General features: G+C 48.0%; 2 protein-coding genes across 2 annotated transcripts in view; both read right to left on the bottom strand.

Moving 5' to 3' along the window:
* Positions 1-27207, bottom strand: part of LOC136632018 (NACHT, LRR and PYD domains-containing protein 3-like) — a 1080175-nt gene that overhangs the window by 887563 nt on the left and 165405 nt on the right. The window lies entirely within an intron of this gene.
* LOC136632017 (NACHT, LRR and PYD domains-containing protein 12-like) overlaps positions 1-27207 on the bottom strand; it is a 242528-nt gene that overhangs the window by 105821 nt on the left and 109500 nt on the right. Inside the window, exon 7 of the mRNA XM_066606553.1 lies at positions 24418-24588. Coding sequence (XP_066462650.1) covers positions 24418-24588 — 171 coding nt within the window. The remainder of the gene's footprint in view (positions 1-24417; positions 24589-27207) is intronic.

The following is a 27207-nucleotide window of genomic DNA, read 5'->3' as shown; positions in this document are numbered from 1 at the left end:
ACTTGTTTACCTCCCTAAGATCCTGCTGCCTTTCTAGTGTGGCTTTAGGTAGTATTTCCGAGAAAACTACCCTGGAGGTCCTCGCCCTAAGCTTGGACCCCAAGTCCCTGAAATCATTTTTGAGGGCCCTCCATTGACCTCTAATTTGTTCATTGGTGCCAACGTGCACCATGACTGCTGGATCCTCACCAGCCCCTCCCAGTAATCTGTCAATCCGATCCGCGATGTGTCGAACTCGAGCTCCAGGAAGACAACACACCGTTCGACGATTCCGGTCCTTATGGCAGATTGCCCTATCTGTCCCCCTTATAATTGAGTCCCCCCCCCCACTAGGATCTGTCTAGCCTGCCCTGCGCTCCCCGTCCCCGTCTCACTGGAGCAGTCATCTCCCTAATGTTTAGAGGGCATGTCGTGCTGCAGCGGTGCTGGCTCTGTAGTGGCATCCCCCTCATCTGCCAACTTTGCAAACTTGTTGGGTTGTGCCAGTTCAGGACTAGCCTCCCTGGTTATCTTCCCTCTACCCCTCCTTCTTTCTGTCAGCCAGCTTACTGCCTTCTGCCCCTGCTCTTCCGTACTACCATCCACCCCCGCCCCTACCCCAGCAAGTGCCAGCTCAGTGAGCACCAAACTCCTTTCCATGATGTCACTTTAACATACAATAGCTCTGAAAAAGTTTTGCATGTCCCAGTGATTCTAACATTGCCTTTTCACCACATATTGTACTTCATTTAGATAGTAAAAATAGTCCAATAGAATTTCTGTATATTTATTAACAATGCCAAAATTGGAACAATTTGAAAAAATAATGTCTTTTTTCACAAATGTTTGTTAAGATATATATTTGTTTATTCTGGACACATTGGAAAAACTTCATTTTTTTTAACCATTTAGGAGATGTACAATTTTTTTTAAAACTCATTTTATTGAAAAATAAACAGCATGCCAAAACATTTGCAGTCCAAAGTCATGCATGGATATTGGACGTCAACCAGCCATATGTCTCGCAATGTCTAATGAATACAGTACAGTTCGTAAGTGAGAAGGGGAGGAAAAAAAAGGAAAGTAACAATAGGGTACAAAGTAAAAGTTGTATATCAAATATAGGTATATAAATATATATATACATTTATATAGAGGGGACAAAGCATAGTAGGAAGCAAAGTTACCGGGATACTCTTATATCTGTTACTTTGGTCAAACAACCAAGTGTGGGAATTAGATCCCTTGACTAATCTACAGTATTTTTGGATTACTGATGTCTCCTTTGTAGCGCTGATATGGCTGAGGTGAGCAGTCGCGGAGGGAGCAGGGTTAGCGATGAGTCGCACCATTGACTTTTTGGAATTTGTCCGGGCATGGTTGAGTTAGTGAGTAGAGATGAGCGAGCACCAAAATGCTCAGGTGCTCGTTACTCGAGTCGAACTTTCAGTGATGCTCGAGAGTTCGTTTCGAGTAACGAACCCCATTGAAGTCAATGGGTGACTCGAGCATTTTTGTATATCGCCGATGCTCGCTAAGGTTTTCATTTGTGAAAATCTGCAAAACACAAGAAAGTGATGGAAACGACACAGAAACGAATAGGGCAGGCGAGGAGATACATTTTGGGCTGTATCTCAAGTTCCCAGGTCCCACTATTAAACCACAATAGCGGCAAGAGTGAGACCCCCCCCCCCCACTGTCAGCGTAAAGATCGTTCTCCTCTGCCACAGCTGTAACAGCTGTGGCAGAGAAGAACGATGTTAGCCCATTGAATTCAGTGGAGCCGGCACTACAGCCGGCTCTATTGAAAGCAATGGGCTGCCGGCGTACGCGGGATGAATTGTCGGGAAGGGCTTAAATATATAAGCCCTTCCCTACAATTCATCCAGAAATGTGTAAAAATAAAAAATATATATATGCTTACCTGGTCCCGGCAGAACGATGTTAGCCCATTGAATTCAATGGAGACGGCAATACAGCCGACTCCATTGAAAGCAATGGGCTGCCGGCGATCGCGGGATGAATTGTCGGGAAGGGGTTAAATATATAAGCCCTTCCCTGCAATTCATCCAGAAATGTGTAAAAATAAAAAAATATATATATACTTACCTGGTCCCGGCAGACGGAGTTCAGCGCGGCAGGCTGCAGTTCTCCTGAACTGCTCTGAACAGCTGTGAGTAGTATTCAGCAGCTGGGGATTTAAAATCCCCGCCTGCTGAATGAGAGGCCTCTGATTGGTCACAGCCTGACCAATCAGAGGCATCCCTCACTCACACCCATTCATGAATTCATGAATGGGTGAGTGAGGGCTGCCTCTGATTGGCTCAGCGCAGGGACAGCTGAGAGCTGCCCCTGAGCCAATCAGAGGCAGCCCTCACTCACCCATTCATGAATTCATGAATGGGTGTGAGTGAGGGATGCCTCTGATTGGTCAGGCTGTGACCAATCAGAGGCCTCTCATTCAGCAGGCGGGGATTTTAAATCCCCGGCTGCTGAATACTACTCACAGCTGTTCAGAGCAGTTCAGGAGAACTGCAGCCTGCCGCGCTGAACTCCGTCTGCCGGGACCAGGTAAGTATATATATATTTTTTATTTTTACACATTTCTGGATGAATTGCAGGGAAGGGCTTATATATTTAACCCCTTCCCGACAATTCATCCCGCGATCGCCGGCAGCCCATTGCTTTCAATGGAGTCGGCTGTATTGCCGGCTCCATTGAATTCAATGGGCTAACATCGTTCTGCCGGGACCAGGTAAGTATATATATATATATATATATATATATATATATATATATATATATATATATATATATATAATATATTTTTATTTTTTTTATTTTTACACATTTCTAGATGAATTGCAGGGAAGGGCTTATATATTTAAGCTCTTCCCGACAATTCATCCCACATACGCCGGCAGCCCATTGCTTTCAATAGAGCCGGCTGTATTGCCGGCTCCATTGAATTCAATGGTCAGTGCTCGTTTAATCGAGACGAGTACCGCGTGGTGCTCGTCTCGAGTAACGAGCATCTCGAGCACCCTAATACTCGAACGAGCATCAAGCTCGGACGAGTATGCTCGCTCATCTCTATTAGTGAGCTTTCTCCACATCGCCATGATCGGGCCCCTCGGGTCCATCCACTGCAGTACGATAACCTTCCTAGCTAGAAACATTACTTCTCATAGAAAGACTCTATCGTAGTGCTGCCATTGTTCTGCATCAAGGATGTCGAAAAGACAAATTTCTGGGGTAGCGGGAACCGGGATGTTAAGAATTACGGACAGCAAGTTTGTGACCTCACCCCACTACGACTGGATCGACGAACAGTCCCTGATCATGTGCCAGAAATCAACATATGTGCAAGTACATCGGATACAATATGTAGATGGGTTCCTTCCCATCTTATGCAGTTTCATCGGGGTGGGGTAGCACTGATGTACTATGTATAGCTGAATCATTTTGTTGTTTACTGAGGGTGAGACAAGTAAAGGAGATTCTAGTACTTCTTCAAATGTGTCTTCCGACAGTGCTGCTATCAAAGACTTCCATTTATATAGGGCAGGAGGGATTTCTCGAGCGGCTTTTGAGGTTGTTAAATGGGAGTATAATGTTGAAATAAGTCCCCGGGGCCCTTAGCGGGTAATGAGATATAGTACTACTCGCAGGCGGAAATTACGTCTGTAGCGCATGCCGGATCTGAAGGTACCTATAAAAATGGGATTGGGGTATTTGGTATTGATTCTGCAGTTGCTCAAAGGATAACAAGACATTAAAATTGTATAGAGCACCCAAGCACATTATACCATACTGCTCCCACACCTCAAGGTCAGCCAGTGGCAGCAGCTCCCACAGCCGAGGGTTTCTCCACAGTGGCATATCCGCAGCAACGTCAAAGAATCCGCTTACCTCCCTAGCCTGGCGCCAGACTCGCATCACCAGTCTGTGGATGGGTAATATCTTTCCCATTACGGTGGCAGGGAGTTCTAACACCGGCCAAAGGCTAGAAATATTTAGGACTTGAGCTAAGTGGGCCTCCGAGTTAGGTAATGGGCCATCTCCCAACCAGCATTTCAAATGGATCAATAGACTAGCTATATAGTACAGAAACAGATCTGGAAGTGCCGACCCAGCAGTCTTCTCGGGCCTCTGGAGAGTGGAGAGTTTGAGTTTTGGGCGAGAGCTTCCCCATATAAAGGAGGACATGAAAGAATTCATGGTCCAAAAGAATCCCCCGGGACGGGCACGGAGATGTGCTGCAGGATGTAAAGGCACTTGGGCAGGACTATCATCTTGATTAAGTTAATATGGCCCGCCACTGATAGAGGCAGGGATCTCCAGACTCTGAATTTGGACTTAAACAGGTCTACCAGGGAAAATACGTTCAGGTCCAGAGTTTGACCGGCTCTGTTGGTGATCTGAATGCCCAAATACTTAAAATGGTTAGTGATTTGTAGGTCGCAGAGTCCATGAACCGCAGGGGCTTCTGTGCGGAGAGTGGCATTAAGGCAGATTTTGACCAGTTAATATGTAGGCCCGAGTATGACCCAAATTTCTTGATGATGTCTATGGCGCAAGGCAGAGAAATCATCGGATTAGACATGAAGAGCATAAGGTCATCGACATATAGCACCACACGGTCCTCCCTATCTCCTACCACAATCCCGCGATATGCCAGACACGTCCGGAGCATGATAGCCAGTAGTTCCATGACCAGGGTGAAGAAGAGTGGAGAAAGGGGGCATCCCTGCATCGTACCTCTGCATAAAGGGAAGTATGGAGAGCAGGTGCCGTTCACTGAAACTGTCACTAAGGGCTTTTGTATATTAGGGAGATCCATCGAATAACTCAATCTCCAAACCCAAATCTCTTCACCACCTGGAGTAGGAAGGGCCATTTGATAGAATCAAAGGCTTTAGTGGCATTCAAGGAGGCTAGGGCCCAGTCCATCTCTCCCGCTGACCCGACCTGCATTGCTACCTGGACCCGTCATAGAATTTCTCTCGTGGATTTCCCTCACATAATCCCGGTTTGTTCTGGGTATATTAGATCTGGAATAACAGTGTTAAGGCACCGGACCAACATTTTAGTTAAGAGCTTATAATCTGAATTGAGAAGGGAGATAGGCCTATAGGAGCCACAGTCTAATGCATCCTTTCCCGGCTTCAGAATGAGTACAATTGTGGCTTCAGAGAAGGATGGGGGCAGAGATCCATTACTTTAAGCCGCGTTGTAAGCCACCAGCAGTGTGGGGAGGAGCATCTCTTATATTTTGAGTAGGGCCTAGAGCCTTACCGCTGGACACCTCCAAAAGGGCTTCCGACAGTTCTGTCAATGTGAATGGGGCATCTATTAACATCTGTTGGTCCGGGGTAGACACAGGAAAATTAAGGTTCAATATATAGCACACAAGCTGGGTGGCGTGGAATCCAGTAGCGTACAGCCCACTGTAGAAGCGCTGAAATCGCGCCTCTATTAGTTTCTTTTCATGGAGGATCTCTCCTGTTTCAGACGCGATACAAAGTATCGATGGAGATGCTGAGTTTTGATGCACCAAGTGGGCCAATAAGCTACTGGATCGGTTGTCCAGTTCTTAAAATCGTTGTTTTGCAAAAAAAGATGCCTTTTCTTGTAGGTAGATTAGGTATTGTCTTCCTTGTCTCTACCACTGCTCTCTGTGCTCTTCGGATGGATCTGCCACATAAGCTGCCTCTAGGCACACATACCGGGACACCATCTCTTGCTCTAGCAGGGAGGAGTCCCTTTTGGAGATGTACAAATTTAACATTGATTTTTAACATTTTGAGGAACACTTTGTTTTCCTACACCAAGCCAAGATTGCAAAGGCTCATAGGTGTCAGAATGATAGATACCCCCACAAATGACCCAACTTTTAAAAATGCACCCCTTAATGTTTTCATTGAGGGGTGTTGTGAGTATTTTTACCCCAGTTTTTTTTTTCCAGGAATTAATGCAATTTAGAGGAGAAAAAAATTCATATTTTTGCAAATATGCTATTTAAAAGACAGGATTTTTTTTCTATAGTACACATGAAAATGAGGATTTGCATCCAAAATGGATACCCCTGTTTGTCCTGTGCTCAGAAACATACTCATTGGGGCCCTAATATTATGTCTGTATGCACAACGGGGCCCAAACCAAAATGAGCAGCCGGTGGCTTTCAGAACAGACATTTTGGGGATTTTGGCCTCATTGCCCAATTGTAGAGCCCTTGAGCAGCCAAAATGTTGGGGAACGCCCACAAATGACCCCATTTTGATAAGTAGACCTCTTTTCCCCTTAAGGACCAAGCTGTTTTGTACCTTAAGAACAAGACCCTTTTTAGGGATTTTACCGATGTGGCGGTTTTACTGCTCTATTTTTTTTTTAGCTACCAAATTATTTTTGCTGCGTTTTTTTTTCCGTTACATATAGGACTATTTTTCTTTTTCACTGACTTTTTTTTTTCAGTTTTTTAGTTTTATTGGGGGTAAAAAGATTTTTAAAAAATCATTTTTTTAACATTTATAATTTTCTTAAAATTATTTTTATATTTCCACTAAAATAAAGTATGGGAATGGGTTCCTCTATTTCTTTTGGACGTTTTGATATATAGTATGTATGGTTTTCGTTTACAGGGCGCATACGGCGACGGTTTTGTTGGCGTCTGCTTTGTGTTATTCTCTTTTTTATGTATTGTTGTTTTAGTCTGTTGTTTTGTTTTACTTATGTATGTAATTGTGCTTTTTACTATCTGTGTCCCCCATGACGTCATATAAGACCTCTAGGGGACATTCACATTTTTTTTCTCTTTATTTGACACTTTCCCACTGTAGCTGGGGAGTCCATAGCAGTCCTAGTTACAGGGGAAAGCAACCCCTATGGTGACCTAAGTCACTTGCAGAGCTGCAGGGGGCTAGTCTGACCCTCCAGCTCTGCAGTAGCAGGGAATCCCGGGAGGTCACATGCCCCCCCCCCCCCCCCCCGAGGCTCCTGTAGTGAAAGTACATGTTACTTTCACTTTTCCCATACAGTGCTCATTGAGCACTGTATATCGTGAAAGCAGAAGGCAAAAAGGGTTAAAAACCCCTCCTGCCTTCTGCTCCGGGTTATCAGCTGTCACTGACAGGAGACTTAAAGCACCGCAGTAATTTTACTATCGGCGGTGCTCTAAGCCCAGGACCAGCCGCCGTAAATTTACAGTGGCTGGTCCAAAACGGGTTAAATTCATCTAGGGATGTACTGCGCATTTTGACCACACAGTTTTTGAATGAATCTAAAGCAGGAGGGAAAAAATTAAAGTTTTGGGGGCTTTTTGGCAATTATGTCATTTTTAAAACAGCTTTTTTTTGTACAGCATATATAGAAATGAAGACTTACATCACAAAAAAAAACAAAAAAACTATCCCCTCATTTGTCCCATTTTCAGATTTAGAAGCATACCCATTGTTGCCCAAATATTATGTTCATATGCACAACGGGGCTCAAACCGAAAGGCGTATCAAACTTCAACTGTGTTTTAAATTTTACGTAATCGCCATTATCCTTTGGATAACGGTGATCACGTGACTGGTGACCGCTCACCATAGCCCTCAGTCACTGTTCCAGGCTCTCGGCTACATTCAGTAGTCAGGAGACTTTAAATTTCCTGGGCCCTCCCCAGCTTCGGCGCTTGCGTGTGCCAATTTCCTGATGGGCACATGCACCGAAGTTGGGGAAAGGCCCAAACGTTGATTGATTACCTTGCACTCAGAGTGGAGGATGCAGAAGGCAAGAGAGGCCGCTTGTCTTTTGCATCCAACTGTTCCCCGCTCGGAGCGCCTGGCTGTTCTGCATCCTCCGCTCAGAGCGCTTGGCTATAAGACAAGCAGGGTGGCCCCAACTGTCATCTGCATCCAGCTGTTTTCTGCACGGAGCTCCCGGCTGTTATACAGCCGAACACTTCGAGCAGGGTATGGAGAACACAGCTGGACCACTCTGTTCTTCATACCCAGCCTGTCATCAGGGAGCGGGATACGGATGCAACAATAGTATCAGCTGTATCCTGCTGTGAATCCCTGATAAGGCTCATCGTTGTCTCTCAGCATGCTGAAAAACAATGATGAGCGACAGCTTAACAAAAACTGCACGATGCCAGTCCAGCTAGACACAACAATTATCACTCAAAAGACGGCTTTAGTCAGCCCAGTAACATCCTGATGTGGCTGATAACAGAGTGACAGAATACACACTTACCTAGTCAGCCCAGTAATAGGCTGAAATGTCCGATAACAGAATGCATACTCGCTAAGTCAGCCCAGTGACAGCTTGAAATGGTTGATAACCGTGAACAATAGAATACATGCTCCCCTAATCAGCCCAGTAATAGGTAAAAATGGCTGATAACATACAGCAATAGAGTGCATATTCATCTAGTCAGACAAGCAATAGTCTGAAAGGGCTGGCAACACAGAGAAACAGAGTGCATACCCATTTAGTCAGCCCAGCAATAGGCAGAAATAGCTAACAGCACTAGAATGCATATTCATAACGCTATCATATTACTATACATTAAAGCTTAAAGCATTGCTGTATGTAAAACTATGGCCACGTTTTAAGCCTCCTGCTGTGCAATCAATCAGAGGGCAGGAATGGGTTATCAGCTGTTAGTGACAGCTGATAACCCGGGGGAGAAGGCAGGAGGGGTATTTAACCCTTTCTGCCTTCTGCTTCCCTGAGAACACAGTGCTCATTACGGGAGCCAGGGGGTCATGTGATCGCCAGGGTTCATTGCTACAGCAGAGCTAGAGGGTCATACTAGACCCTGATCCACTCTGCCAGTGACAAATGTCACTACAGGGGTTGTTTTCCCCTGTAACTGGGGCTCCTTTGGATGCCCCAGCTACAGTGGGAAAGTGTCAAATAAAAAAAATAAATGTCACCCAGAGGTCTTATATGATGTCATGGGGGACATAGATACTAAAAAACATGATTACATACACAAATAAAGCAAAATTACAGAATAAAACAACAATATATACTTGAGAAAGAAAATAACCCAAAAACCGACGCCAACCAAAACAGTCGCCATATGCGCCCTGTAAACCAAAACCATACATACTATATATCAAAACATCTGAAACAAATAGAGGAAACCATTCCTATACTTTTTAAATTTAGTATATTTATGCTAAAATAAATAACTATAAATGTTTAAAAAAAAACTTTTTTTTTTAGCATTTTTACCTCCAATAAAACTAAAAAAAACGCGAAAAAAGTCAGTTAAAAAGACATTTAAAAAATCACCCTATTTGTCATGGAAAAAGCTTGTCCTGTTATATCCAGAGTGTGTTGCACAGCTGCGGGGCTTGAGAGGTTAACAGTAATAAAATCACTGTTTGCATGTAAATGTATCAGTTTGTCTTGTCATATGGTACAAGTGAGGTTGAAAGAGAGTGAAAGCTACCCAAGTTCTAAGACAGATGCCTGTTCGCATCTGTGCAGCGTCCATAATTAGGATCACCGAACAGAGGTATCTTATTGTGACCCCCACACACCTTCTGTGTGAGGTGTGTTTCGGCTAAGCCTTCTTGAATAATTGTTTGCCAAAGTGTCTGCAGAATGACCCCTGCCCCCCCCCCCTTCCTCCTCTGGAGTGCTCTCAATCCAGGACCAGGAACATACAGATAACGTGGACTGTAGGTCTGTATTTATCCTGTGTATCCTCCCTACATCTGTGCTATAGCCTGTTTCTGCTTATAGTGAATTGTACCTGCATTACCTGTTAAACAAGTTTATTCTTAAAGGGGTTGTCTCGCGAAAGCAAGTGGGGTTAAGCACTTCTGTATGGCCATATTAATGCACTTTGTAATATACATCGTGCATTAAATATGAGCCATACAGAAGTTATTCACTTACCTGCTCCGTTGCTGGCGTCCCCGTTGCCATGGCTCCGTCTAACTTCGGTGTCTTCTTGCTTTTTTAGACGCGCTTGCGCAGATCTATCTTCTCCGCTCGGCTCGGCATCACCTGAGTTTTGGCTCCGCCCCCTTGTACGCGTCATCACGAAGCTCCGCCCCCGTCACAGCCAATCAGAGGAATGGAGAATGGAGAATAAGTAAAGTTATACCTGGCCCTAACCATTCCTAGGCACCCGTGGTACTACACACAAGTCTCCGTGTTGATTTCTCCAACGCATAGAATAACTGTGTGTGGGAATGGTTGCATCATGAGTGATTTGTACTACTACTCCCCCATCCTGTTTATTGGCATTCCCTATCATAGGGGTGTCGAAGCTGGGTTGCGATCCTGCTCTGGCCTTGGCTGCGTGTCATCCCTCTGGGACCAGGGCATGGTAAGAGCCACCATGACTAGACAGCACCTATCCCTACCAGCCCTTCACGTTAGCCAGGTGCCCAGGGTCACCCCTCTGGGGTTTTGCACCCGTATTCATTAATCATACACATTGCCGTTTCCAATGATTTCCCAGCATCACCCCAAAACAGTAATACATTGTCTACATATACTACAATCCTCTCCTCATCCCCCATCAAATCCCACTATATACATATACTGCCTTATTCTGCATGCAAGGGGCTCAATTGCGATCACAAACAGAAATGGGGAAAGTGGGCAACCCTGGTGTGCCTTCTATATAATGAGAAACAGACTTGGTTAATAAGAGTGCCTTATCTTTGTTAAAAAGCTAATAATCATCTGGTGTACCAGCATCTGAATAAGGCTTCTTTCACATGAGCGCATATCGTCCGGACGTTTTCTCAGCCGGCCGACATAAGCTACGTTGTTAGTGAAAGATTTGGTGAACGGGCGCACAAATGTAAGCCATTTTCTGGGGTGGGCTCCCCAGGATACAGCGAAGTCACAGACAAGAAAAACATGTCCGACACCAGTTCAGGTGCAAACCGAATTTTACTAAAGCACTGTGGCCCATGTGACCACAAACAATAGGTAACCCGACAAAACTGACATACACTCAGCCAGATGGCTGAGGCCCTTGTGCTGTACAGCGCTGTACTCCCCAAAGGGCGCTACTATAATAGACTATGCTTGTACCAAATGGGCAGGCCTAAATAAACCGGCCCCTTGTTACCTATTAATATCGCTACTATGGAACAAAGGAAAGGGAGAGTGATCTGAGTACCGGCGGTGCAGTACAACAGCTTACAAGCTTACCCACACTGACTCTATCCCCCCAGACCCAATACAATATGGAACATGTTTAAAGAACAGCGGTTATATAACCAGGTGAATGTTCTCCAGAAGGTTCTTACTGACAGCTGGATGTGGCCTGCCAGCCACTATGCCGTCCCGCTGAAGTGTGCATGCCAGCCACTACACAGATCCCACTGAAGTGTGGCCTGACACGGTCCATAACCCTACCTAATCTAACTACAGGCCAAAACGCTGTCCCAAGTAGCTTGGCGCCAAAATATGGTGTCTTGCATGCACGTAGACCGGTCTGCTGTATGATCAGCCAAAAAGTCTAGACGGATGAGGGGCTCCTCCAGAAAAGTGTGCGGTACCGCAGAGAGCCGTTACTCAGTTCCTCAGCGGCATCCAGTATTGTACACACAATAGCCAGTCTAGCTCCGGTTGTTCAGCAACATCCCCGGCAGCAAGTCTTCTCCCATCCAGCGGGCATATGGTCAAAATCTGAATCCGCTGCAGCTCCAGTCCTTTCAGGATACGACCTCCTTCCCACTTCCGTAGCTCCACTCAGATCTCTCCCTTGACCAACTGTCCCCTCACAGTGTACGCACGTTTTTTTATTTTCTCTCCTCCCGTGCGCACGCTGTAACCAGGCAACAGGTGCTCCAATCACAGGCTACCATGGTCCTGTCACCTCACAGCTTGACCAAAATCTTTTCTGCAGAGCAGTAACCTCTTGTGGACAAATAATAAAACACACAGTAGTGGACTATATACAGTAACAAGAACAATGTACACATATTGGAGGCTGTCTCACCCTCTCACACAAATAAAACGTTTGTGCGCCCGTTCATATGACTTGGTGAGCCTGGCGCAAATGCGCCAAGCTCACCAGGCCATCTCCCACTTCCCCTCCCTCCCCATCGCAGGCTCACCTCTCTTCCTCGTTCTGTGCAATGGGAGGGGCATGGGTGGAACTAAGCATCGGTTTGCCCCGCCTCCTCCCATTGATGGCTACGGGCAAGGGGTGGGGAGCGGGCGGGCACTTAGCTCCGCCTCCACCCCACCCTTGTCCATAGCATCAATGGAAGGAGGTGGGGCAGACCAGCGCTTAGCTCCCCCCTCTCGTCCCGCCCCCCTCCCACTATAGTTCCAGAACTATGTTTTGGCTCCGACGTAAAAATGTCTCACAAATACGCCCATGTGATCTGATGCATTGAAATCCAATGCAGCAGATCACAGCGCATATCGGCTGGCCGTGAAAACGCAGGCCGATATGTGCTCATGTGAAAGAAGATTTCCAGAATCAGAACTGGTTCCCCTTCAGATAAAGTTCTCCTTCACATGGGCGCTGCAATTTTAGTTCACCCGTGTCACGGACACGACATGGCTGAAAGTCACATGAACGAGAGGCAGCAATGATCAAGTCACGGCTGCATCTCCCGTTTTGTCACCCATCATGATGGCCAGGGCTGCAGTGCAAATACGCCACAGCCCGGGGTACTGTTTAGCTCTGCTAAACGCCTCTTCCACCCCTTGTTGGCTATCGGCAAAGAGAGGGGGCGGTGTGGGAGGTAAGCAAAGCTAATGTGCTAATCTCCCACCCCGTTGCACCTCTACTTTTTCCAGAAGCTAGCAAGGGGCAGAGGAGGAGAGAAGGTAGAGGGAGTTTTTGAAGTCATGAAATATTTCTGACAGCTGAGTTTTAGGACTCATGTCCACTGGCTAATTATATGTACGAAATCCATGCAGGTGTGCCACACGCATGATTCGCGCCCATAGGGATGCATTGGACACCCGCAGGTAAGTAAATAACGGCGGATGTCCTTTTTCCCTGTCGTGGATCGCACGTGCAAGAAATCACCTGCAGCATGCTCCATTTTCTGTGGGTTTCCCACACGGACGGCTCACGTAGGCTTTCATTAAAGCCTATGGAAGCCGTCCATATCCGATGCACACCCACAGCTGAATTTCTGCTCTGCGGGAAAGCAGGGATTAAAAAAAAAAAAAAAAAAAAAGAGTGCACGCTGTCGGCACGACGAGCATATCCGCCGGGCAGAAGGAAAGAAGATCCGGCCACGACGGACGGATTCCGCAGTGTCCAGACAGATGAGTAATATCAATTTATAGGCCTAATGTCTGTGGGAAAGGAGGGACCTGCTGCGGGATTCTGCATGGAGTGACTCAGAGAGTGAAGCAGGCCTGATGTATGATCATCGGTGCATGCCTGGCACCTGCATACACGAGTGACCAACCTGAACTAAATAAATTGTAGTGTCTCAGAAGAACATCCTGGTCCCCTCCATAATTGTCATACATGTCTGTCCTATGTGGATGCACTGTGCAAGGCGGTCATGTCTATTTTCTGTATGTGTGTTGCACAGCTGCAGCATCTGAAGGGTTAACTCCATTAAAATTATTGCCTGTGAGCTCTGCTGCTGCTGAATGTATATATCTTACAGTGCCATGTGATGTGGTATGAATGAGTCTATAAATATGAGTGCTTGGGTTCGGGGTGGGGGGGGGGGGGGAGAGATCCATCTAGCCTAGAGTCTGAGGAGCACCCATCTTCCACCTGGGGGTTTGCAACCACAGAGGCGCATAAGGGCACCCTTAGCCCTCGTGTTGCTGAAGATGGAGGAGAATGAAGGACCGCCTAACCATATGTGAAGCACATGGGAGTGAGTGAACCTAAATTTTTCTTCCCCAAGAGTCCTATTGCAAGAGAGCCATTGTAAGTAACTACCTTTTCTAGTGACTATATGTTTCCTACAACAAGATCAATGCAGAAGTCTACCGAACCTCTGAAAATAATCTTAAATCTGTTTATGATTCCGATGAGGCCATTCGAAGTCAGGATCACCGTATAAAGGTACACATTTAACTGACACCCACGCGTGCTGAAGTCTATGAGAGGGGTGATAATTACTGACTTTCATGTCAAATGTGCTGAATAATTATGAATTTCCCTGCACTGGGAAGTCTGCCTGCTGAAGTTTGTTGTATCGCATTTTAAGAGTCACTAAAAAAAACTTTTACTGGGCCTCTACTGTTCGTGAGAACCTGAGGTACTATATACTTGTCTAGTGTTATTAATCCGTGCGTGAATGCCGGTGTATGGAACGGTGGCGTCATGAACTGACAACTACTAGTACTACACCCCTTATCCTGAGGACTACTGGCCCTGTCCTTTGCTGTGGCAACTCCTTTAGGAACTAGGAGTTGGTACGTGCCACCGTGACAGGTCCATGCACTACACCCTCCCAACTCCAGCCGTATGCTCGGATAGAGAGCCATATCCTTTCCTCTGGTAACTTCCTCTGGGAATGTTACAGTTGGCAGTCACTCACAGGAAACACATGAATTTTACTGAGGTGATTTTGTAACAGATCTACTAAAAATATAAGTTTACATTCAGTCTAATTGGTAGAAGGAAGATAAAAGCAAGCAGAGTTAGTTCCCTAAATATTTTACTTTAGAAAAGCATCTAACGTTTCTCAAGTCATTCTTAATCATCTCAGAAGGCAACAGTGCCTCACTATAAGCGAGATCAGAAAACTACTGGCCACCATTTTGGGATCAGTTATTACTAGAGATGAGCGAGCGCACTCGTCCGAGCTTGATACTCGTTCGAGTATTAGGGTGTTTGAGACGTTCGTTACTCGAGACGAGCACCACGCGGCACTCGACTTACATTTCCTTCCCTGAGAAATTTGCGCCATTTTCTGGCCAATAGAAACACAGGGAAGGCATTACAACTTCCTCCTGTGACGTTCCAGCCCTATCCCACCCCCCTGCAGTGAGTGGCTGGCGAGATCAAGTGACCGCCGAGTATTTAAATCAGCCCCGCCCTCGGCTCGCCACAGACACACGCTAAGAGAGATCAGGGAAAGTGCTGCTGCTATAGGGACAGTGTTATCGTCTTCAAGAACCACAACAGTCCTTCTTAGGGCCACATCTGACCTAGTGCATCACTGTTGTGGCTGCTGTGAGCAGTTTTGCACTTTTCTTTTTAAGTATACCGGGCGTGCAGGCTATAGCGTTCTCAGGCTGCACTCTGTATTTGAGTATAGGGGCAGTATTGGTCAGGCAGGGACAGTGGTAGTGTAGAATCCTGTCTACAAGAACCCCAACGGTTCTTCTTAGGGCAACCTGTGACCGTGTGCATTTAACTCTGTGGTTGCTGGGAGTTGTAGAACCTCAGTATTGCACAGCAGAGCCTGCGTGCAGCCTTCATTTAAATATTTTTCTGTCCGCACTTTGCGTTGCGTCAGCTCAGTCTGCCTTTAAGTGTACGCCAAGAAACCACAAATTTTCTACGCTGCTCTGTGTTATACGCGTGCTGTCTGACAATTGCACAGTGTGTCAGACGCCCATAGATTGAAAGTGCAATACACACTGCATAGCCTCAGCCTGCATTGCCTAGAAAAAAAAGGAGATTTAAAAAAGAAATCCTTTTTACGGCTACCGGTGACCCAGTGCATTTTCCTGTGTGGCCTGTGGGACTTCACGTCCATCCAAACTGCATAGTGCACAGCAAGGCCTAAGTGCAGCCTTCATTTAAATATTTTTCTGTCCGCACTTTGCGTTTCAACAGCTCAGTCTGCCTCTAAGTGTACGCCAAGAAACCACAAATTTTCTTAATTCACAAACATTTTTACACCACTCTGTCTCTGCTCGATTCTTAATCCAGGATGCTGAGGGGTAGGGGTAGGGGTAGAGGACGTGGACGCGGTCGAGGACGCGGAGTCCCAAGTGAGGGTGTGGGCATAGGACGAGTTCCTGGTCCAGGTGAATCGCAGCCGGCTGCTGAGGGAGTGGGAGAGAGGATAGTTTCTGGGGTCCCCAGCTTCATATCGCAATTTTTGGGTCCACGTCTTCTACGCCGTCCACTGCTGCAACTCTGAATCCTCTGGCTGCTGCTCCTCCTTCCTCCCAGCCTCCTCACTCCATGAAAATGACACATTCTGAGGAGCAGGCAGACTCCCAGTAACTGTTCTCGGGCCCCTGCCCAGATTGGGCAGCAATGGTTCCTCTCCCACCGGAGGAGTTTGTCGTGACCGATGCCCAACCTTTGGAAAGTTCCCGGGGTCCGGGGCATGAGGCTGGGGACTTCCAGCAACTGTCTCAAGAGCTTTCAGTGGGTGAGGAGGACAATTACGATGAGACACAGTTGTCTATCAGTGAGGTAGTAGTAAGGACAGTCAGTCCGAGGGAGGAGCGCACAGAGGATTCGGAGGAAGAGCTGCTGGACGATGAGGTGACTGACCCCACCTGGTGTGATGAGCCAACTGAGGACACGTCTTCAGAGGGGGAGGCAATTGCAGCTTCAGGACAGGTTGGAAGAGGCAGTGGGGTGGCCAGGGGTAGAGGCAGGGCAGAGCGAATAATCCACCAGCTGTTTCCCAAAGCACCACCTCGCGCCAAGCCACCGTGCAGAGGCCAAGGTGCTCTAAGGTGTGGCAGTTTTTCACTGAGACGGCAGACGACCGACGAACAGTGGTGTGCAACCTTTCTCGCGCCAAGAGCCAAGATTAGCCGGGGAGCCACCACCACCAGCCTCACCACCAGCATGCGCAGGCATATGATGGCACAAGGTTCACCGCCTCCAGCTTGCGCCACTGCCTCTCCCCCTGGGCCCCAACCTGCCACTGAGATCCAATCCACCTCTCACGACACAGACACGACCGTCTCCTGGCCTGGACCAACACCCTCACCTCCACTGTCCTCGGCCCCATTCAGCAATGACTCTCAGCGCAGCGTCCAGCTGTCGCTAAGAGAATCGTTGGAGCGAAAGCGCAAATATGCCGCCAAGCACCCGCACGCTCAAGCTTTAAATGTCCACATAGCCAAATTGATCAGCCTGGAGATGCTCCCCTACAGGCTGGTGGAAACTGAGGCGTTCAAAAACATGATGGCGGCAGCAGCCCCGCGCTACTCTATCCCCAGTCGCCACTATTTTTCACGGTGTGCCGTCCCAGCCATGCACGACCACGTCTCATGCAACATTGTACGCGCCCTCACCAACTCGGTTACTGGCAAGGTCCACTTAACAACGGACACGTGGACAACCACAGGCGGCAGGGCCACTATATCTCCCTGACGGCACATTGGGTGAATTTAGTGGAGGCTGGGACCGAGTCAGAGCCTGGGACCGCTCATGTACTACCCACCCCCAGAATTGCGGGCCCCAGATCGGTGCTGGTATCTGCGGCGGTGTATGCCACCTCCACTAAACCTTCCTCCTCCTCCTCCTCCAACGCAATCTTTACCTCGCAATCAAGACTTGTCAGCAGCAGCACGTCGCCAGCAGTCAGTGTCACGCAGCGCGACAGTACAGCGGTGGGCAAGCGTCAGCAGGCCGTGCTGAAACTACTCAGCTTAGGAGAGAAGAGGGACACGGCCCACGAACTGTTGCACGGTCTGACAGAGCAGACCGACCGCTGGCTTTCGGCACTGAGCCTCCAACCAGGCATGGTCGTGTGTGACAACGGCCGTAACCTGGTGGCAGCTCTGCAGCTCAGCAGCCTCACACACGTGCCATGCCTGGCCCACGTCTTTAATTTGGTGGTTCAGCGGTTTCTGAAAGGCTACCCACACTTGTCATACCTCCTCGGCAAGGTGCGCCGGGTCAGCGCACATTTCCGCAAGACTACAACGGACGCTGCCACCCTGCGCACCCTGCAACATCGGTTTAATCTGCCAGTGCACCGACTGCTTTGGGACATGCCCACACTGTGGAACTCTACGCTTCACATGTTGTCCCGGCTGTATGAGCAGCGTAGAGCTATAGTGGAATACCAACTCCAACATGGGCGGCGAAGTGGGAGTCAGCCTCCTCAATTCTTTACAGAGGAGTGGGCCTGGATGGCAGATATCTGCCAGGTCCTTGGAAACTTTGAGGAGTCCACCCTGATGGTGAGCGGCGATGCTGCAATCATTAGCGTCACCATTCCCCTGCTATGCCTGTTGAGAAGTTCCCTGCAAAGCATAAAGGCTGATGCTTTGCGGGCGGAAACGGAGGCGGGGGAAGACAGTATGTCTATATCTCAGCGTGTGGAGGGGGAGGAGCCTGAGGAGGAAGAGACAGCTGGGCCGACTGCAGAGGGTACCCATGCTGCTTGCCTGTCATCCATTCAGCGTGTATGGCCTGAGGGGGAGGACGAGGAGGATACTCAAAGTGATCTTCCTAGTGAGGACAGCCATATGTTGCGTACAGGTACCCTGGCACACATGGCTGACTTTATGTTAGCATGCCTTTCTCGTGACCCTCGCGTTAGACACATTCAGGCCACTACGGATTACTGTGTGTACACACTGCTTGACCCACGGTATAAGGAGAACCTTTCCACTCTCATTTCCAAAGAGGAAAGGGGTTTGAGAGTGATGCAATACCACAGGGCCCTGGTGAACAAACTGATGGTAAACTTCCCATCTGACAGCGCTAGAGGCAGAAGGCGCAGTTCCGAGGGCCAAGTAAAAGGGGAGGCGCGGAGATCAGGCAGCATGTTCAGCGCAGGCAGGGGAACACTCTCCAAGGCCTTTGCCATCTTTATGGCTCCCCAGCAAGACCGTGTCACACCTCCCCAGTCCAGGCTGAGTCGGAGGGAGCACTGTAAGAAGATGGTGAGGGAGTACGTAGCCGATCGTACCACTGTCCTCCGTGACACCTCTGCTCCGTACAACTACTGGGTGTCGAAGCTAGACACGCGGCCCGAACTTGCGCTGTATGCCCTGGAGGTGTTGGCTTGCCCTGAAGCTAGCGTCTTATCAGAGAGGGTGTTTAGTGCAGCTGGGGGAATCATCACGGACAAGCATACCCGCCTGTCAACTGACAGTGCCGACAGGCTTACACTCATAAAGATGAACAAAGCCTAGATTTCCCCAGACTTCTCTTCTCCACCAGCGGACAGCAGCGCTACCTAAAGACCTTTCTCAATCTGTGTATGATATTCGTCCTCCTCCTCCGGCTCCTCCTCCTGAAACCTCTCGTAATCACCGCAAAGGGGCAATTTTTCTGTGGGCCAAAAGGCTCATATAACTTTTCTAAATAATATTTATCTGTTTCAATTCTCATTAAAGCATTGAAACTTCCACCTGAACCAATTTTTATTTTGACTGGGCTGCCTCCAGGCCTAGTTAAAAATTAAGCCACAGTACGCTAAGCGATTAATGGGTTTCATCTGCCCTCTGGGTTGGGCATGGGCAATTTTTCTGGGGTACATTTGTACTGTCGGTGCACCAATTTTTCGAGCCCTCGCCTACAATGTAATCCAAGTAATTTTTATGGGCTTCGCCTGCACTCATGGCACACCAATGTGTCAGGGGTTGGCCTACACTTTTGCTACAGAAATGTAACTCTATTCTTCCTACCTATACTTCTGCCACAGTAATGCTACTGGGGTCTGACTATACTTCAGCAACAGAAATGTTTCTTCGGTCTGCCGATACTTCTGCTCCTGAAATGTTACCTTGGTTGGTGTATACTGTTACTCCTGTAACTTTACTAATACTGGGCTCTGCCCATAATGCTTCAATGGAAATGTTACTGGGGCATGTCTATACTGCTATAACAGAAATGTAACTAATAGTGGGCTCTGCCCATACTGTTTCTACGTAAATATTACTGGGGCCTGTCTATACTGCTACTACTGAAATCTTACCAATACTATGCTCTCCCTACACTGCTGCCAGGGAAATGTTTATCTGCTGCTTTGCCCATACTGCTTCTACGTAAATGTTACTGGGGTCTGAATATACTGCTACTACTGAAATGTTACAAATGCTGTGCTCTCCCTACACTGCTGCCAGGGAAATGTGAATCTGCTGCTTTGCCCATACTGCTTCTACGTAACTGTTACTGGGGTCTGACTATACTGCTACTACTGAAATGTTACAAATGTTGTGCTCTCCCTACACTGCTGCAAGGGAAATGTGAATCTGCTGCTTTGCCCATACTGCTTCTACGTTAATGTTACTGGGGTCTGTCTGCACTGCTTGAACTGAAATGTGACTGGGGCATGTCGCAACTGATACTACTGAAATGTTAGTGGGGTCTTTCCTCACTGCTGCCAGCGAAATGTTACAGGGGTCTGTCTATACTCTTACCACTGAAATGTTACTAATTCTCGGCTCTGCCTATACTGCTGCTACTGCTATGTTACAGGGTTGTGGAAACGGTTGCTTCCCAAAGACATGATGGTGACTAGGCCGCGCTACTAGGTCCCCAGGCGCGACAACTTTTCAGCGACGCAGTCACTGGGAAGGTGCATATAAACACGGACACGGGGACAGGACACATACTGCCTCAAAAACATCCCCGTCCTCCTCCTCCAACAATGAAAACATTCTCGGCAAATGCTTCCGCAGTGGTCCGTCTGGTGGCAGTCCAAGAATTTCACCTTAAACGACACAATAAGAAAGCGCCCCACCATGGCCCACTTAATCCTGGCCACATTCCGAAAACCAACGATATAAAACCACGCTAATAGGTCCACAGTCGCGACCACTATCCCACCAACGCGGTTACTGGTAAGGTGCATATAACCACGGACACGGGGACAGGACACGTACTGCCTCAAAAACATCCCCCTCCTCCTCCAACAATGAAAACATTCTTGGCCGAAGCCCACCTGTATGCAATCAGACGTTAGCTCTGCTGTCCAGGGCACTGCAATGGGATATATTTATGTACCGCCAGTGGGTTCCAGGGAGCCACCCATGCTGTGGGTCCACAGGGACTTCACATAGGGGAGTTATTCCTGCCTATGTCTATGTATTAAAAACCCCGGACAGACTGGGGCATGCAGTGTGGGCCGAAGCCCACCTGCATTTAATCTGACGTTACCTCAGCTGTGCTGGGCAATGCAATGGGATTTATTGATGTACCGCCGGTGGCTTCCTGGGACCCACCCATGCTGTCAGTCCACACGGACTTCACATAGGGGAGTTGTACCTACCTGTGTCTACTTATAAAAAACCCCAGTCTGACCGGGGCATGCAGTGTGGGCCGAAGCCCACCTGTATTTCATCTGACGTTAGCTCAGCTGTGCAGGGCACTGCAATGGAATTTATTTATGTACCGCGGGAGGCTTCCTGGGACCCACCCATGCTCTCGGTCCACACGGACTTCACATTAGGGAGTTGTAACTGCCTGTGTCTACTTATAAAAAACACCAGTCTGACTGGGGCATGCAGTGTGGGCCGAAGCCCACCTGCATTTTATCTGACGTTAGCTCTGCTGTCCAGGGCACTGCAATGGGATATATTTATGTACCGCCGGTGGGTTTCAGGGAGCCACCCCTGCTGTGGGTCCACAGGGACTTCACATAGGGGAGTTTTACCTGCTTGTGTCTACTTATAAAAACCCCAGTCTGACCGGGGCATGCAGTGTGGGCCGAAGCCCACCTGTATTTAATGTGACATTACCTCAGCTGTGCAGGGCATTGCAATGGGATTTATTTATGTACCGTCGGTGGCTTCCTGGGACCCACCCATGCTTTGGGTGCACACGGAATTCCCATTGTGGAGTTGTACATGCCTGTGACTACTTATAGAAGACCCCAGTCTGACTGGGGCATGCAGTGTGGGCCGAAGCCCACCTGTATTTCATCTGACGTTAGCTCTACTATCCGGGGCACTGCATTGGGACAAACTTCAGGAGCAATACAGCGCTAATGAGACGTGCACAGCTACGCTAGCATAGGAGTCCGCTGTAGGCCCACGATTGCTAAGGGTTTGTGCAGAGGCCTATGTCCTGGGTGCAGTGAAAGTCTGCTTCCTGCCTAGGATTGCTGAAGCTGTGGGCCGAGGCCTATGTCGTGGGCGCGGTGCAAGTCTGCCATGTTTGGCTGCTCAGATCAATTTTTGGTTCATGTCTTGGGTTTCCTAGGACCCACCTATGCTGTTGGTGCAAACTTAGTTCCCATCGCGGTGTTTGACCTGTCTGGCACAAAGTCAGCATGGCAGCATGTAACCTAGGAGAAGAGGCAGGGGTGTGTCCCGCAGGCAGTGCTTGTGCTTGGTTGAAGGTAGTGTGGTGCTTAGCTAAGGTGTGCCTTGCTAATGAGGGTTTCTCCAAAGTAAAAATTGTTAGGGGGGGGGGGCACTCTTGCCGCTCTTGTGGCTTAATACTGGGACCTGGGAACCTGAAATGCAGCCCAGCATGTTGCCCCTCGCCTGCCCTATCCGTTTCTGTGTCGTTCCCATCACTTTCTTGAATTTCCCAGATTTTCACAAATGAAAACCTTAGCGGAGCATGGGTCATATACAAAAATGCTCGAGTCGCCCATTGACTTCAATGGGGTTCGTTACCCGAAACGAATCCTCGAGCATCGCGGAAAGTTAGACTCGAGCAACGAGCACCCGAGCATTTTGGTGCTCGCTCATCTCTAGTTGTTACACTCAGTATCAGCGGCCATTTTGCGGTTCTATCTCTGTACAGTGAAATCTTTCAAGGATCCTTCTTTTTAGTCAGTTTTGGCCCATTGTAGCCGCACATAGCATAGCTACTTTACCCCCCCCCTGTATTGCTAAATACCACTTATATACCAATACAAGTCTTATTGCAATGTCTTATACTCCTCTGTAATTGCTGAGAAGAAAATCTACCTCACGAACCGACATGAGAAGCATAGTAAATTTTTGTTCCTTTGAATCTGGTATCACGTCTTTATTTCAAATAAGGGAGATGGAATAAAACCTCCATAGCGCCACCTTTTGGAAGGCAGCATTCCTTCAAGCCAAAGTCCGCCTCTTTATACAAGCCTTGTAACAATGACTGGGAATTAAAAGCAAAGCCAGATTCCATGCACAGACAGCTGTTTCAGGGTGTTTGCCCTTCATCAGTGTGCAGTAGGAGTCTGGCTTTGCTAGTAAGAGGCCTGGGACGGGGGTCAGAAACGCTATCTTTTCTCCTTAGGAAGAGCACCTAGACCAGTGGTGGCGAACCTAGGACACGCGTACTGTAGGCGGCACGCAGAACCCTCCCTGCTGGCACACGTTGCCGTGCTCCCCTGCACGCATTCACTAAGCAGCGCTGATGCCAGTGCACACTGTGATGTCAGTGTGCAGCGGGCATCCTCCTCCCCCGACGTCTCTTACTTGTGCTACTAGGGGGCTGCTGTGGGGTGTCACTTTGCTACTGGGGTCCGCTGTGGGGTGTCACTTTGCTACTGGGGGGCCACTGTGGGGTGTCACTGTGCTAATGGGGGGCCGATGGGGGTCACTGTGATACTGGGGGCCGCTGTGGGGTGTCACTGTGATACTGGGGGCTGCTGTGTGTGGGGGCGGGGCACTGTGACACTGGGGGCCGCTAATGGGGGGTCACTGTGATACTGGGGGCCACTGTGGGGGGGGGGGGGCAATGTGATACTGGGGGCTGCTAAGGGAGGGTCACTGTGATACTGGGGGCCGCTGTGGGGAGGGTCACTTACCGCTGGGGGGGGTCACTATTATACTGGGGGCCTCTTTGGGATGCCACTATTATTGCTAGGGCCACTTTAGGGGAAGGTGGTCATAGTTATCGCTGGGTGGGTCACTACTATCGCTGGGGCCTCTGGGGGTGGTCACCATTATTGCTGGGGCCGCTGGGGGGGTCACTATTATTTCTGGGGCCGCTGGGGGAGTGTCACTATTATCGCTCGGGTCGCTGTGTGGGGGTCACTATTGTAGCTGGGGTATGTTTCCATGTGCCAGAAATAGGCAGGGTTGTTTCAAAATAGACAGCATGCAGATTTTGACAGCTTTTTGGATAAAGAAATCCTCCACAGAAATTTCCGCTGAGGACATTCTGCAGTATTTCCGCATCCTAAAAGCAGTCAAAATCTGCATGCTGTATATTTTGAAGCGGCCCTGTTCTTTTTAGAACGAAGGGGGTAAAAATCATACGTCGTGATAAGCCCCGCCCCCTGACATGTTGGCACTTTGCAGTAAATAAGTGGGTTTGGGGTTGCAGTTTGGGCACTCGACCTCTAAAAGGTTCGCCATCACTGACCTAGACTATGAGTGAGTAAACTCAAATGGCCATGCACGCTCCTCTGGGTAATATGCAAATAAGAGAGATGGAATAATACCTCCACAGTGCCAACTATTGGAAGGCAGCATTCCTCCAAGCCAAAGTCAGACTCTTTAAACAAGCCTTGTAACAATGTACATGTATAACTTTAGCCCCCCATATCACTCATTCTGTACATGTATAACTTTTACCCCTCCCGCAGGTCTCCTCCTGTACATGTATAACTTGTGCCCCCTTCCACGTTTCATCCTGCACACGTCTCTTATACTCACTTCAATTCTTCTATCTTGCAGGCTGGACTGGACAGAGCATCCATCAAGTCACTGAAGTGAGGACCAGAGAGATGGTTAGCAAAAAGGTCAAGTTTCTTCAGGGACGGGTTATTCCTTATTACAGATGCCAACTGGGTGCAGGATGTGCCTGGTAGATCATTACAACGCAAACTGTAAGAGTAAGAAGATGAGATGAGGGTGACACATCCAGAGAGCATTAGTATAACATCTGTACATGATGAATGTGGAGGGAAAACGTCCCTGACTGTTAGTAACTACCATAAGTGTCATCACTAGAACCCGTCTGTGTGAAGTGGATGTCAGGAATGGCGGCAGCTATATGATACGTCCACTGACACCTAATCCTTGGTCTAGAAATACAGAGTCCCTGAGTAATGTCCTCACTTTATGGCATGTCATAAATCAGTGAGTAATTTTGCAGCACATGGATGTACAATAGTCATAAAGCTGGGTGGAGGACCTTATGTCAGTGGTCATCAGCAACTGAGAACTCTCCTTCCTCCACTATGTATTGAAGCCCTCAGTCTGTGGCTCCTGTGTCCTCCATTTACCTGCGGTCTTCTCATTATTACATGTCACACGTGGCTCTGCCCTGACTAATAGGACAACACTGAAGTATACCGGTCACAGCTGCTCACATGGTCAGGAGATGCTAAATACCCTGTGCTGCTGTGGACCTGACATGGATAGTGAGCAGTAAAGCATAGCTGGGTGTATCCTGTGACCCCCTTGTCTGACTTTTGGCCCCCACAAGTTGCACAGGATGCTGGCACTATGATAGCAGGCAGTGGACTGTATTAGTCTCCCTGAGATACAGATACCAGTACTTCTGTATATGATGAGTAGAACGTAAATGTCTGTGCTGAGCCACCATCATGCAAAATATAATTTATTGAAGTGACACAAAACCTTTCCTTGCCAGTCTGTTAGGTGGCGGCAGCAGAGGAATACTGGTGGTGGGACTCTAGTACAACTGCGGCTCAGCAAACAGCATCAAACAGGATAGGATTAGATACACTGCTCAGAGTACTGAATCATGCAGGATAGGATTAGATACACTGCTTACAGTACTGAATCATGCAGGATAGGATTAGATACACTGCTCAGAGTACTGAATCATGCAGGATAGGATTAGATACACTGCTCAGAGTACTGAATCATGCAGGATAGGATTAGATACACTGCTCAGAGTACTGAATCATGCAGGATAGGATTAGATATACTGCTCAGAGTACTGAATCATGCAGGATAGGATTAGATACAATGCTCAGAGTACTGAATCATGCAGGATAGGATTAGATACACTGCTCAGAGTACTGAATCATGCAGGAGAGGATTAGATACAATGCTCAGAGTACTGAATCATGCAGGATAGGATTAGATACACTGCTTACAGTACTGAATCATGCAGGATAGGATTAGATACACTGCTCATAGTACTGAATAATGCAGGATAGGATTAGATACACTGCTCATAGTACTGAATCATGCAGGATAGGATTAGATATAGGGGCTCAGCAGACAGTATCCCTTAGCATAGGATTTGATACACAGCTTGAAAGACATTATCACAGGATAGAATTAGATACAGAGAAGACTGTATTACACAGGACAGAATTACATTTAGTAGCTCAGCAGATCGTATCACACAAGAAAGGATTGGATACACAGCTCAGTAGAGAGTTTCACACAATATATTAATTATAATCTTTATTTATATAGCGCCAACATATTCTGCAGCGTTTATAGAAGAAGGGGAACGGACAGAAGAAACAAATCCATGGTTACATGTCGTAATGGATTGATGGAAACAGTAGGGGTGAGGGGCTCCAACGAGCTTACATACTACAGATAATGGGGGGAAACAAAAGGTAAAAGGGGTTGGAGATGTGCATGATATGGTGAGGTGGAGAGTGAGGGATGCTATACACAAACAATGGTCAGACATAAGCCGTGTGGTGGCTGAATCGGTATGACTGCAGGGGCAGTTAAATATGGCTAGCGGGCATTGCAGTCAGTAAGACAGAGAGCATGTTATCAGGCAGAGTACAGAGGGGTTTGGTTTAAAGGGATACGGTATGCCTCCCTGAAGAGGTGCATTTTTACAGCACGCCTGAAGTTTTGTGTGTCGGGGATTGCCCAGATCGTTTTGCGAAGTGCGTTCCAGAGAACTGGTGCTGCTCTGGGGAAGTCTGGTAGGCGGGAAAGAGAGGTATGAATTAAAGGGGCACTTAATCTGGTTTTATTAGCGGAGTGGAGTGCGCTGGCTGGGTGGTGGATTGAGATGCGGGAGGCAATGTAGGGCGGCATGGTGCTATGGAGGGCTTTGTGGATGAGGGTTGTGAATTTGAATTGAATTCTGTATTTGACGGACAGACAGTGCAGTGACTGGCACAGAGCACAGGCGTCTGAGTAGCGGTTGAACAGGAAGATGAGCCAGGCTGCCGCATTCAGGATGGATTGGAGGGGGAGGTGGAGTTTGGTGCAGAGGTGGCCGATCAGCAGCGAGTTTAAAAATTTCTGATGATTTGTCTAATAGGGGTTGTGTAGATAGAGGAGAGGGCCGAGGACCGAGCCCTGGGGGACCCCAACAGCAAGGGGAAGAGGAGGGGAGGAGGAGCAAGCAAAGGAGACACTGAAGGAGTGGTCGGATAGGTAGAAGGAGAACCAGGAGAGAGCAGTGTACTTTACTCCAAAGAAGTGAAGCATGCTGAGAAGGAATTTGTGGTCAACAGTGTCAAATGCTGCAGAGAGATAGAGGAGGATCAG

The sequence above is a fragment of the Eleutherodactylus coqui genome, chromosome 6, assembly GCF_035609145.1.
Source record: "Eleutherodactylus coqui strain aEleCoq1 chromosome 6, aEleCoq1.hap1, whole genome shotgun sequence".
Classification (NCBI taxonomy): domain Eukaryota; kingdom Metazoa; phylum Chordata; class Amphibia; order Anura; family Eleutherodactylidae; genus Eleutherodactylus; species Eleutherodactylus coqui.
This window is presented reverse-complemented; position numbering and strand designations above follow the sequence as displayed.